General features: G+C 34.0%; 1 protein-coding gene across 1 annotated transcript; it reads right to left on the reverse strand.

Moving 5' to 3' along the window:
- Positions 1 to 5,236: 5,236 nt before the first annotated feature.
- On the reverse strand, positions 5,237 to 9,276 carry LOC128241760 (interferon-induced very large GTPase 1-like). Its single transcript, XM_052958835.1, has 2 exons — positions 9,027 to 9,276; positions 5,237 to 6,952 (listed from the first exon to the last, which is right to left on the reverse strand). Exons 1-2 carry the CDS (start codon positions 9,145 to 9,147, stop codon positions 5,253 to 5,255), a joined length of 1,821 nt encoding a protein of 606 aa, XP_052814795.1. The 5' UTR covers positions 9,148 to 9,276; the 3' UTR covers positions 5,237 to 5,252.
- Between the last annotated feature and the right edge of the window lie 2,530 nt (positions 9,277 to 11,806).

Consider the following 11,806-nt stretch of genomic DNA (forward strand, 5'->3'; position numbering starts at 1 on the left):
ACATGCATTTTTAACGTGCAAACAGCAGTATATTCATTTACAAAGTTTTGCAAAGTTTTTTTTTAAATTTAAAATACTAGTTTCAGTAAGCAAAAACAGTTTCAGATAATTCAAACATTTCATGGGGTCAGCAGGCATGAACATTTAACATTTTTATCAGAAGACTAGCTTTATGTGGGCTAGATTCCTTGACACTGGTAGTAAATACGCTTTTACACGCTGTTCATTTAACAGGACATATAATAGTTTCACCTGTTGGGTTCGCGTGTGAAGTGTCCAGTATGTTGTTCAATCAGTTACTATAAAAACAATCAAATTCTGTCCAAGAATATGTATGGGCATAATATCGACAGATTCGATAACCAGCCATATTGCTCGTCACTCAGGAGTTATCGCCCTTTGTAGAAATGGCCTAAAATCAGCCTTGTACATTCAATAACTTTAGAAATATTTGTCCTATCATGACCAAATATTGGTCAGAATGAGTAGGGGCATATTATCTGAGAACAAATTGATAATCAGCCAAATCGCTCCAGTCACTGAAGAGTTATCGCCCTGTTATTATGAAAATGACCTAAAATTGGTCTTGTCGGTCAATAACTTTAGAAGCTTTTGTCCAATCAACGCCAACTTTAGAAGATATGTGTATGGACAGAAGTAAGTGTTGATTACCAGCCACATTATCTTAGTCACCCAAGAATGATTACCCCCGAATTGGCAAAATTTGCATTCATAGTGACGATCTCCATATTTGGCTAACGTTCAACCAATTATCGCCTTACTTTCATTTCAGGAATGAACCTCCAAATCTCCTCATAGAATCGTTTGTAACAAAGGCCAACCCAGTGCTCAACATTCATTTTACACGGGAAAATCTGCTATTGGCAGCTGTAACTATGAAAGCGTCAAGAAACTTGGCATACACATAACCATATAATGGTTTTAAAAGACTCAGGCGACAGTTTAAACTTGTTGTGCAAAATTTAATGTGTAATAATTAGTTGAGCGAGACACATTAAAGAATTGATTAGTTAATTGAAAGTTTAAGACGTATTTACAATCACTTGTGATGCTTTTAGTGAGGGTGTGACTTACAGCATTTAACAACGTTACTACAGACAAGAAATTATATGAGTTGCTGGAGTGCGCTGTGCTCGGATTAATATTTGGGTACATTTGTTTCCAACAAAAGCAGAAGAAAACACATTTGATTTTTTATTGGTTTACAACATTAATTAATCTCTTAATGTAACAATTAAGCAATAAAACAGTTTTTAGTTACAAAAAGAAGTAGACAAACCCCAAAAAGTTACTCAAATACAAACAAATATTAAACGATTGCATGCGACCATGGTAAAACTACTAAACAACTAAAAAAAATAACATGTATTTAACTGCATTTCTGTTTGTCAAGTTTTCAACCAATAAAAAACGGCTGAAGTTTATTTATGTTAAGGCGCACACTATAGTTTGATGCAAAATATATAATATTTTTCAATGCATTATCGTGTTGACTTTAATGATAAAATGAACATATGGTATAGGAAAACATAAAAAAATTGTAAGCATATATAAATATTTTGTTAAATTGATACGTTTTTTTCAAGTCATCAAAAAAAAAACATTCGAAATTAACAAGAAATATATAAACTTAAACTATACAACATCAAAAAAATAATAACGAAGGTACTAGTTTACTAAAAAAAGATGACACACCATAGGATTCGAATCCGAAGCTTTCCAATATAAAGTCTTTAAAATAGTATATCGACAGAATCTATAATTACAGTGCAAGTCGTTATAATTACAACAAAACTTCGCAACATTTGTTTGATATGTGCATTTACATATAGCCTTGCAGTGACATAAGCTTTGCAATGATAACAAAACAGTTCAATTAATGTTAATGAAAAGTAATTATTTCAAATGTAAACATTATAAGGCGAAAAATAGCACTGTCTCTCTTTTTCTTTGAATACATTTAGTATTATTTCTTTTTGTTTAAAGTGCATATTGACTTAGATTGAACAGGCATGTTTATACGTCAGCCACACTTCATAATTAAATTGTTCTCTTTCATAAATGATATCATACTTAATATATTTCCGTGACTTTTTTACATCATGTGATTATTTGCTAGTCATATTTTCCTTCCTTTCTTAACCTATTGGTTTATGCATGTAGAAAGACAGTAATCGTTTGATTGTGTCATGTTTTACGAGAAAGGTTCATATAAACTTGCTATTGCCTTTTCCTTTGATATTCTCTTCCATCGTTCTGGAATATTTTCACATTGGCCAACGAGTTTGCCACAAATCTTTTCGTAATAAGTAGCAGAGAACCACGCCCAGAATGTTGAGCATTCTTCAGTATCGTTAGAAGGCTTTATGTCCCAAAGTTTGAAGAGCTCAGTGTATGTCTTGTAAAAGTGGAACTCACCAGACTGAACTCTTAAGAATGAAAACATACTCGCTATGATATCTGGTAATATACTTTTTGTACAGCCACAAGCCCCATTAATATCCGAACAGCGATAAGTACTTGTTCCTAAAGCTACTTCGTAATTACAAACATCAAAACAATTTCGATTGTTAAATTTGTCATGAACGCCTTTAAAACTTGGAGGTTTGTGTTGTAGACATTCGTGTTTTGAATCAGGTGTGTGATCCTTGCCTTTGGCGCATGGTTCGCGGCAAAACGGACACAATTCAGGACAACCCCAAATATCATCGAACAAGTTACGGAATTCATAAGAATCAGCGAAATCCCTTTTTGTAACTCTTCGTTTCAGTTCTTCCTTCAAGGAACTTAACATTTTTGTTAAGTGTCTTTCATCCAATACTGCTGTGGCAAAATGCACTGCAGTCTTTAACATTTTTTTGTTTAGAAATGGGAATAGTTTAGGATCAATTAGAATATGTTTGAATTCATTTTCAAAATGTTCTAACCACTCATTAGTTGTAAGTTCATTATGTTGCTTGCATTGGTGTTCGCAATGTTTAAGCGCATTTTAATATCTTTTTCAATATCTGTTAAATGACGTTTCAATTCGTCTTCTAGTGTTTTATCAAATAAGCCTGAACATTTACGCTTAAACCATTCTAAGGCGAATTGCTTCGGCTCCCGGGTATATTCAAAAACCTCACAAGGATCAACAACAGTAGCAATATATTCACATACGCTAGCAATGAGCTTTCGTTTCGTGTTTGGTATTAGGATTAGAAACCTTTTGCATAGCGACGTTGGTAATTTTGATTCTATAACTCCTTTAAGACAGTTTTCGAGGTAAAGGAAAAAAAAATACACGCTGTGCTTTCTTCATATCTATCCTCAAGTTCTTCTTCAAAGATTGCATACATTTCGTTTTTATATTTCTTAAGTTGGTATGTTACACCTGTATATAAATCATACTTTACATTATGATCTAAAAATTCCCCTGAAGCTATATGGAACCCATCCGCAAACAGTTTTGATGAAAAACTCTGTTTAGCGTATATTCCAATTTCCTTTAAGTCTGTTACATATTTGTCATGACACTGTTTAAAGCCTGCTGCAAAGCCTACTACATCGCTTTTAAAAAGAAGCCGCCTTTTTTCTTGTAATTAGAAATCAGGCTTTCAAATTCCCCAACTATCCTTCTCAACCACGGATTAACTATATCATGAACAAAATCTTTCCCAAATAATAATTTAGTGCAATAGTTCGTCTTTGAGAGGTTAAAATCGTGTTAAGTTATACCATTTATACCAGACAGACGTTCATAAAAACTTCCTTTTCCTTCTTTCCGCTGGTGGAAAACAGCGGAACATGTCTGACTAAACTGTCCAGCGAAATCATTGTACAAACAATCATCTTGAATAGAAAAAGTCTTTGCTTTAATTTCATTCTCAAAGTCACTCCATATTTTATCGAACTCAGCCATTTTTTCTCTAGTACCATTTGAGGATGAAACTATCTCAGCGTTTTTTTGCCGTAGTTTATCTCTTCTAGATGAATTTATTGTAGATGTTTCCATTTTCACCAACTGTTCGTCAAAATACCTATTTGTGTCATTTTCTGTGCGTCTTTTCAGTTCCTGAAATTCGTTTTCGAATCTTTCTACATACAATGAGCCCAAGTTGCCTATTTGCTGTTCTTCCAAAACCTTCATGAATACTTTTTTTAATTCCAGCTGTATTCCTCGAGATGAATGCATTTATCAAAGAAACTACTTCTTGTCTGTTCTTTTTTAATTCGTCTTCATTCTGACAGTCAGACATATATTTGAAACATTGATTTGCATGTTCGTCTCTCACCAGAAAGCCAATGTTTCTGACTAAGAGATTGAAATGGTCTTTAGTCTGAAAATATGCTTTCATTCTTATGCTACTTCGAAAGGTGAATATATATTTTTCAGAATTTATACCATCCCACACGTCAAACGCAAGCTGAGATAAATCTGAGAAGGATTTAAAGCCATAATCGGTTAAATGTGTCATAACTTTATCTTTCAATTCCAATACACGCTTAACGTAATCAGGGCTTATTCGCCTCAAATAATGACCACCTTGCCATAAATTTTGAACAGAGTGTACATCCTTTTCCGTGTTAAACTTAAGGCAATGTTTAGCATTATGAATATCTGGAACCCTTTCAGTTTTGACAGCCTCTCGAGCAACTAAATCTAATGTTGAGTCGAAATCCCTGTATACTTTCATGTAGACATCTGTAAAATTGTATGTTACGTTTTGATGAATAAAGAAACATTTATGACCTAGAACGATGCGACTTTGTGAAGATTTAATTTTGATAAGAGCGTGTATAACAATTTGCAAGATGTCTTTCATATCTGCTAAATTTTCACCCATAACGTTAATTATTGACAAGTTTCCTAATCCAGTAACAAATGTAGCAAGTTCATTATCTAGAGAAGTAGGCCTCCAGACATCGGATAAGAACGGTGATCTAAGGCCTTCTGAGTCTAAAATCATAACGTAATTCGACTCTTCATTGTTTGAGTTGTGCTGCCCCACAGGAAGCAAACTTGCTTGTATTCCTGTAGTACAGCGACCCGAATTTACAGCACACTGCACTCCAAACATTGTATTTAAAACAGTAGACTTACCAGAGCTTCGTAGCCCTAAGATTGAAATAGTTTTTATTTTATACACAGGCAGCCTCCTGTCTAGTGATTTAAAAACTTTTTACAACCATCTCGTGGCATGAAAAAGGACTCCGTCATTAGTTCAACTATCTCGCCCTCAATGATAAAATTAGAAAAAAGTGTCCACACAGTCGTTTACACTTGGCAAACGATATGTCCTAGGGTCCTCACCTAATTCAATGATCGAATCATAGACATGACTTATTCCGCGAAAAAGATGCTCAACTGTAAGAGATGAAATCTTTATAATCCCATCCAATTCTGAGTAGTGATTTTCGTTTTCCGTATCCGATTCGTACTTTTCTTTTTCCTTTGATTTTTGGGACAAGAAATGAGATAATTTTTGTTCAATAAAAATTCTAAGCCACCCAATGAAGTACTTTTGCCTCATGTTTAGTGGTCGCGTATTAACGAGATATTTTGCAAGAAGTCGAACGGTATTTGAAATATTTGAAAGGCATTCTTTCCGAGTGTTAAAAATAGCGTTACTATGCTTTTCTATTTCATTTCGATCTTCTTCCTGGTTCTTTAGTCTCAACGTTTTAATCAATTTTGGAGAATCATAATACGACACTGGTGTCAAAGTACTAATGCAGTTTTGAAAGCTGTTTTTTTCATTCGTTTGTCCAATTTCAGAAGTCATCTCTGACATCATACATTTTGCTAATTCCTTTCCTAAAACTAAGTCTTCGTTTTCTTCATCTTCTAATACGTGACCATTGTTTTCATTAAAAGTGTTGATTCTTTCTTCTAACGTCAGAACAGCCTGACATGTTTTCAAATGTTCTGCTATGTTACTCAACATGTTTTTCAACAGTTTTTCAGTTTCCTTTTCTGTTCCCATTTCATGTGTCGAAATGACTTTACATTTATCTTTGAGATTATTGCGTAACATTTTTATTTTGTCTTGTATACTGAATTTAGTTTCGTTCCCGAAATTATTGTGTTCAGAGAACAATATTACGCATTTTGGTATTTCATTGAGCAGTTTGCAATAATTCTCAAAATTGCTCACCATTTCGTTAAGCTCAATGACAACAACAAACAAATCGGATGTTTTAATTAGACATTTCCAAATATCAGTTTGAGAATTGAATTCTTCCGCAAAGTCGCTTCTGACATTCAAATATGTTCTTATCAGTTTGTTTTCATTTGCAGGAGTATCCCAAAATATCTCGACGACTCTTTTAAAAAGTACGCGACTTAACAGGCCTGACTTGCATTCCCTGTTGAAAAAGATTGAGAATGCGTCATTCCCATTTTGGATCAAGCGATTAAGAAACGTTAATTTTGAAAATTTTGGCCTACCAAGGCGAACAAAAGTTATAACATTGGTTTTCATGTTCAAAGCGCAATGCTCTAAATTACCATCTGAAATCGGAAACTGTTGAAAAGGCCATAACGAAACTCGAAGCGCATTCGTTTTAACTGAATGGTACAAAAAGGGCATGGCAAGTTTGCACAGATACATCTTCTTAAAAAGCGCTTGTTTCAAAAGTCCATCGCATGAATGAAATGTGGCCATAAATATGTCCATGGCACTCATTTCAGTTACCCTTTGGGAGTCATGTTCACTATTCTCTTCAAGCCTATCAAACATATCATCCTGCTGTGTGCCAGGTACGTTATCTCTGCATTCACAATTGCCGTGAAGAAGTCCGTGGAGAAGTGCCCACGGCGTATTTGATAGTCCCCGGTCAGATTTTGGACTTTCGGACTTCGAAATGTCTATAGCCAGTGCTTCGTTCAGCGTAATTTTTTGACGAAATCTTTCAGTCAGACTAAGCTCCTCGAAAACTGCTTTCACTTCTGTTGTGAAAGAAAAATGGTATAATTATGTATTATTGCTCTTCCATTCACCCCTGCTTATCAACATTTAAATAGCTCGCAATATGTGTGTGATATCCAATTGTATAGCGCCGGTATTCAAGTGCATGCTGTCCGCATTCCCTTGTCCGCATCCGTAGTTCGCGTACATGTTAAAACGAACGAGTAACATAATGATGTGTCTATTCAATGTGTCCTAATGCGCATACGCATCCGTAAAGAATCGGTCTGTGAGCGATTTAAGCAGATGCAGATCAAAAGCGGTCATGGTTTGGTTTGGAAAATGTATATAAAAAGTGGCCAGAAAAACTAGTGAACGTATTATTTACAGGAAAACATTTTCATAAAGCAAAACACACGGACATTGAACAACATTTTGTACACCGCTTTGTTTTAGTCCATGAAGCGAATGAAAGAAAATAATAACAGCCTTTTATACCAAAGCTTATGTAAAAAAACTACAGAAACAAGCTCAGTAGCCAAAAGTTTAAACATAAGCCATAAATACTCGTTTAATATTTGATAGTTCAAACAGGCTTTTCGTGGATTTCCAGGTACTGCGTTTGAGGGCGAGCGGATGCGACTGCTATAACAGATATTGTCCCGCTCAACAACTTAATAAGCATCAATGGATAGTGTGAAACATCATTATGTGACGACGTATCTTTTGATTGATTTGTGGGGTCAAGTAAAAAGTCGCTGAAACGAACAGTAGAAAAGTGGTTTCAGCACAAGTACCTAAGTTAGCATTAATGGATAGTGATGATACTTTTAGGTAGCAATGTAAATAAGTAGCATGGGATCGATTTTCGGGATTGTTGGGTTAATTTCACGGTCGCTTTATCTAAAATTTGAAAAAAAAAGGTTTCTGCATAGTAACGGGAATTCTTTGCTGATCAAGCAAGTTGTATAACAGTTTGGATCATTATGATCAATGTAAAAAAAATATTTATTCCACTGAATAACTATTGTAATAATTGGCGTCTAGTGATGAAACTTGTTGTATGTGAAGAGGTAGCTTTGGGTCGCTGTTTTGGTCGGTGCGGTTAACGTAGCTGTTACCAAAACTAGAAAAAATGGACTCTATTCAATAACTTAAGATAGGAATAATTTAAAGTGTTGACACTTTGTATATATACAGCAAGCTAATGTTAACATATATTATGATTGTATTTGGTATCAGTGGGATCAAGGTCAAGGTGACTTTAACTAAAAAAAGAAAATTAATTTCAGCTAAATCATTGTTGTAAGAGATAAATGTTATTGTGTAGGACGCTAACGTCAAGACAAACTTTGGGATCGCTTTGGAACAGTAGGTTAAAGGTCTCTGTTACAAGTTGACAAATTATTCATAACTTTATATAAACTTGATAAATGGTGATAATTTTTTTCTTGTAGGCATACCTTTAGATTGCTATTGATCAACGTCAAGGTAGTAGTTAAACAAAGGCCATAATGGTTTATTCTCAATAATTTAAGTTAGAACTGATTGAGGCTGGTTAAACTTGTTGTGACAAAGGTTATATGTAGGTCATATATAGACATATCTTGTAATAGCTTTTGGAGTCAGTAATATGAACATAAAGGTAGCTGTTGACAAAGCTTAAAACATGCTTTCTGTTAGCAATCATGGCTATGCAACCTAGTATATAACAAATTCGTACGGGGTTGTACTTTTGGATTACGTCTTGGGTCATTGGGGTCAAGGTCAAGCTCATTAATAATAAATATATGAAAAATATTCAGCATACTCGTGTGAAACATACCCTTCGGTTGGATGTTATTTGCTTTAAATATGAACTCAGTTTTAAATCAATTATTTTTGCTAAGAGTTGTAGTTGTTCAACAAGCTGTATACATTATTTGAGGTTAGAAGGTCACGATCTGTATTATTAATTCTCAAAACAAAATATTGCACACATTAAACGCCTGGTTTCTTCGCATAGCGGCGTTATTACTTTGTTCCTTTTTTACTTGAATGATATGTTTATTTGTTGATACCAATATATTATATTTTCGTTCGTAGAATTAATCCAACATAATTAAAGCATCTAACCTGCAGTGATGGAACTGTGTCTTGCTCTCCCAGTTAATTTAATGTTGGTATTAATTGCAACCTCTGTTGTCATGAAAATGGAGATGTCAAACCAAGGAGGCTGTGTATTTGATTGCACCATGTATGCCAAACAATGGTGTATATCAAATAAAATCTTCTCATCCTCGCCGACAATTTGAATCTCTTGTAATGTGCCTTTTGTCTCTTTGCGAAATTGAAGGATTCCAAATCCAATATAAACTTTTGACAATTCTTGACAACTTTTACCTATTTAGAACATAGAACATACTGAGTTTGATTTTAAAGGTAGTGACAAGACAATGTATACTTCTGGAGTCTAAAACTTTAAAAGTCGCAAACAACAAAGTTTAATAATCATTCAACGAGAAAACCAACGGCACCAGGAAATTACGGGCGTCGATATTTAGTCTACCCATCAATTAGAGGATTGGTAAGTAATCATGCAGGACTATTTCCCTATGCCTAAATGGAAACAATTTGTATTTCCATATTCAAATGCTCAATATCCAGATCATTTATTAGTAGCGTTGAGCAACGTTTGTTCAAATAATACAGATATATGTTCCTAATCCTTTATTTTCTTGCTCAGCGGACAAGCATTTCCGTTATACTTGGCCGTTTCGAAACATCCCATCTGGCACCCCTTTTGCCAGATGAGTAAAGCGCAACGACGCCCGAAATCATTTACTACATACTTAACGAAAATGAAATTATGACATTTCAATAGAGTGCGATTAAATAAATATTTTGACACAGATCTTAATAATAAAAGGAAAAAAAAATAATGTCTAAACACGCGACTTTTAGAGGAACTATTGACAGCAACATTGAACTGAAATTACTACTCCTCATTACCTCAGTGGACACCGTAACTCAAGTCTTTTCGTGAAATGTAAAAGCATGCGATTTATACGTTTATTTTCACAATTGAATAACTTAAAGCATACAAGAAAAAAGACAATGATGTATTTCCTGTCCGGATCGTAAACGGGGGACTGTAAACACATGTTATGTATTACAAATCCGGACGGGAAACACATGATCAACATCATTAGTAAGCAATTTATATATTCATGATATGTAATTATGAAATATTTATTTTGCCGATCCTTGTACATAGGTTTAATACATACAGAATACAGACCACTTGGTCATGGAATTAACCTCGTTTAAAAAATAAACATACTAAAATCTGAAGGAGGCGTGCAAGACATCCGATTTAGATCTGTAAAAAGCAGGTCACCTGCAAATCGTTTGAATACATATATTAGTTACAAAAATACGGTTTCAATCCGCGTAATAAAGTTATAGTACTGCTAGGATAGGTGAAAATGCAACTGTGGAAAAAAGGCTTTCTTCGCACTGCGTGAGACCTTGAACAAGGGCTTTCTTTAAATTATTTCCAAATGTTTCGACATTGATCTGTTAACAATAATTGTACATTTTGTCGTCATGCAAAATTCAAGAAAAAGAATACAAGCCATAATAATCCTTTATCTACAATTTATTTACGTACATTCATTTGTTTACAATCAGTGATGACAGCAGCGTATAACTCTTATTAAAAGCTATGCATAAAAATGAAATAATAATGGGCGCATCTTCCTATTTTATAAATGCTTTCTTCTGGGAAGACTCTTGGTAGTACAGTATGAATCTCGTAAACGTTGATTTAGTGTATAAAATCCACAAATGGCTTAACTATGGTGGCAAAAAAACTGCCGGAAGATTTGTTTCGAATTGTTTTGTGTCAACCTCTTAATTTGCGCAATTATTATCTAGCTATCTAGTTAATATTCTCGAATCTAAAATTATTCATGTTACCACTTACTACTAGTCCAAATAATTGTACGTTGAAGGATTTTTTTACAATTTTTGATATGGCAAATCCTTCACGTATTTGGGGATTGGAAGAATCCCGTATAACACGTCTATCATTTTAGACTACACTTGCTACGTACAATTAGCAAATCATAAGTAGATAACCATTTGTATAGATTTATTTATAGATAACTGGTAACAAAATCATATCTAGTAAAGCAGTTATTAAGTTTCTTACTTAGAATTTCGCGAATCATGACTTGATAACTGTTAAGCCGGATATTTGCATTAATAAATTATTGGTAAAACATTCTAGCCTCGTTTTAGTATTATGTTATTCTCTTACCGAAAAGGTTATACGAGTATTAATTAAAAAGCTGAGTAATTAACTCGAAATTAAAGTGATAAACACGAAACATTTCATAACGGTTTACGTTAGTTCATTTTATGGCAGTAGTATTTCACCATACTTGACTCATCGAAAAAGCGAGAAAAGATGGAAATCGAAGTTCACATCTCCTTTCAATAAATAAAGGCTTTTCAGAAATATTAAAATAAAATTCTTTTAAGAACTATGGATCGCGTTATTTGGATAACAACGAAAACTTTATTCTCCGTGAACTGCGACAAAGAGAACATTTTTACTTTAAATCACAGTTTTCTGAAAACCTTCCAAAAAACCGTTTGGCAACGTTAGCGGTTTTCGTTAAAGTTCCTTCTGAGTTAATGGAGGCACCTCGTTAATGAACTTAGTGTTTCAAAACATTTTGATACTATTTATTCATTGCTCAGTGTTGGTAAAATCTTGAAACAAAAATCATAGTCAATCGGTCTCCTTGTTTGACATGACCTCTATTTCGTTTATTAGACGAGGTAACTTAGTGGATTCAGTTATCAACCTCAGACTTCTTCAAAATTGCTATATTATTAAGTTTAAT

This window comes from Mya arenaria, chromosome 7 (assembly GCF_026914265.1).
Source record: "Mya arenaria isolate MELC-2E11 chromosome 7, ASM2691426v1".
NCBI lineage: Eukaryota > Metazoa > Mollusca > Bivalvia > Myida > Myidae > Mya > Mya arenaria.

What these genes read in the sequence shown, in the direction of transcription:
- LOC128241760 (XM_052958835.1), bottom strand. Translation starts at nt 9,147, where the DNA reads ATGGTGCAATCAAATACACAGCCTCCTTGGTTTGACATCTCCATTTTC. An exon ending in ACACAGTTCCATCACTGCAG is followed by an intron (nt 6,953 to 9,026) that starts GTTAGATGCTTT and finishes CTTTCACAACAG; the next exon opens with AAGTGAAAGCAGTTTTCGAG.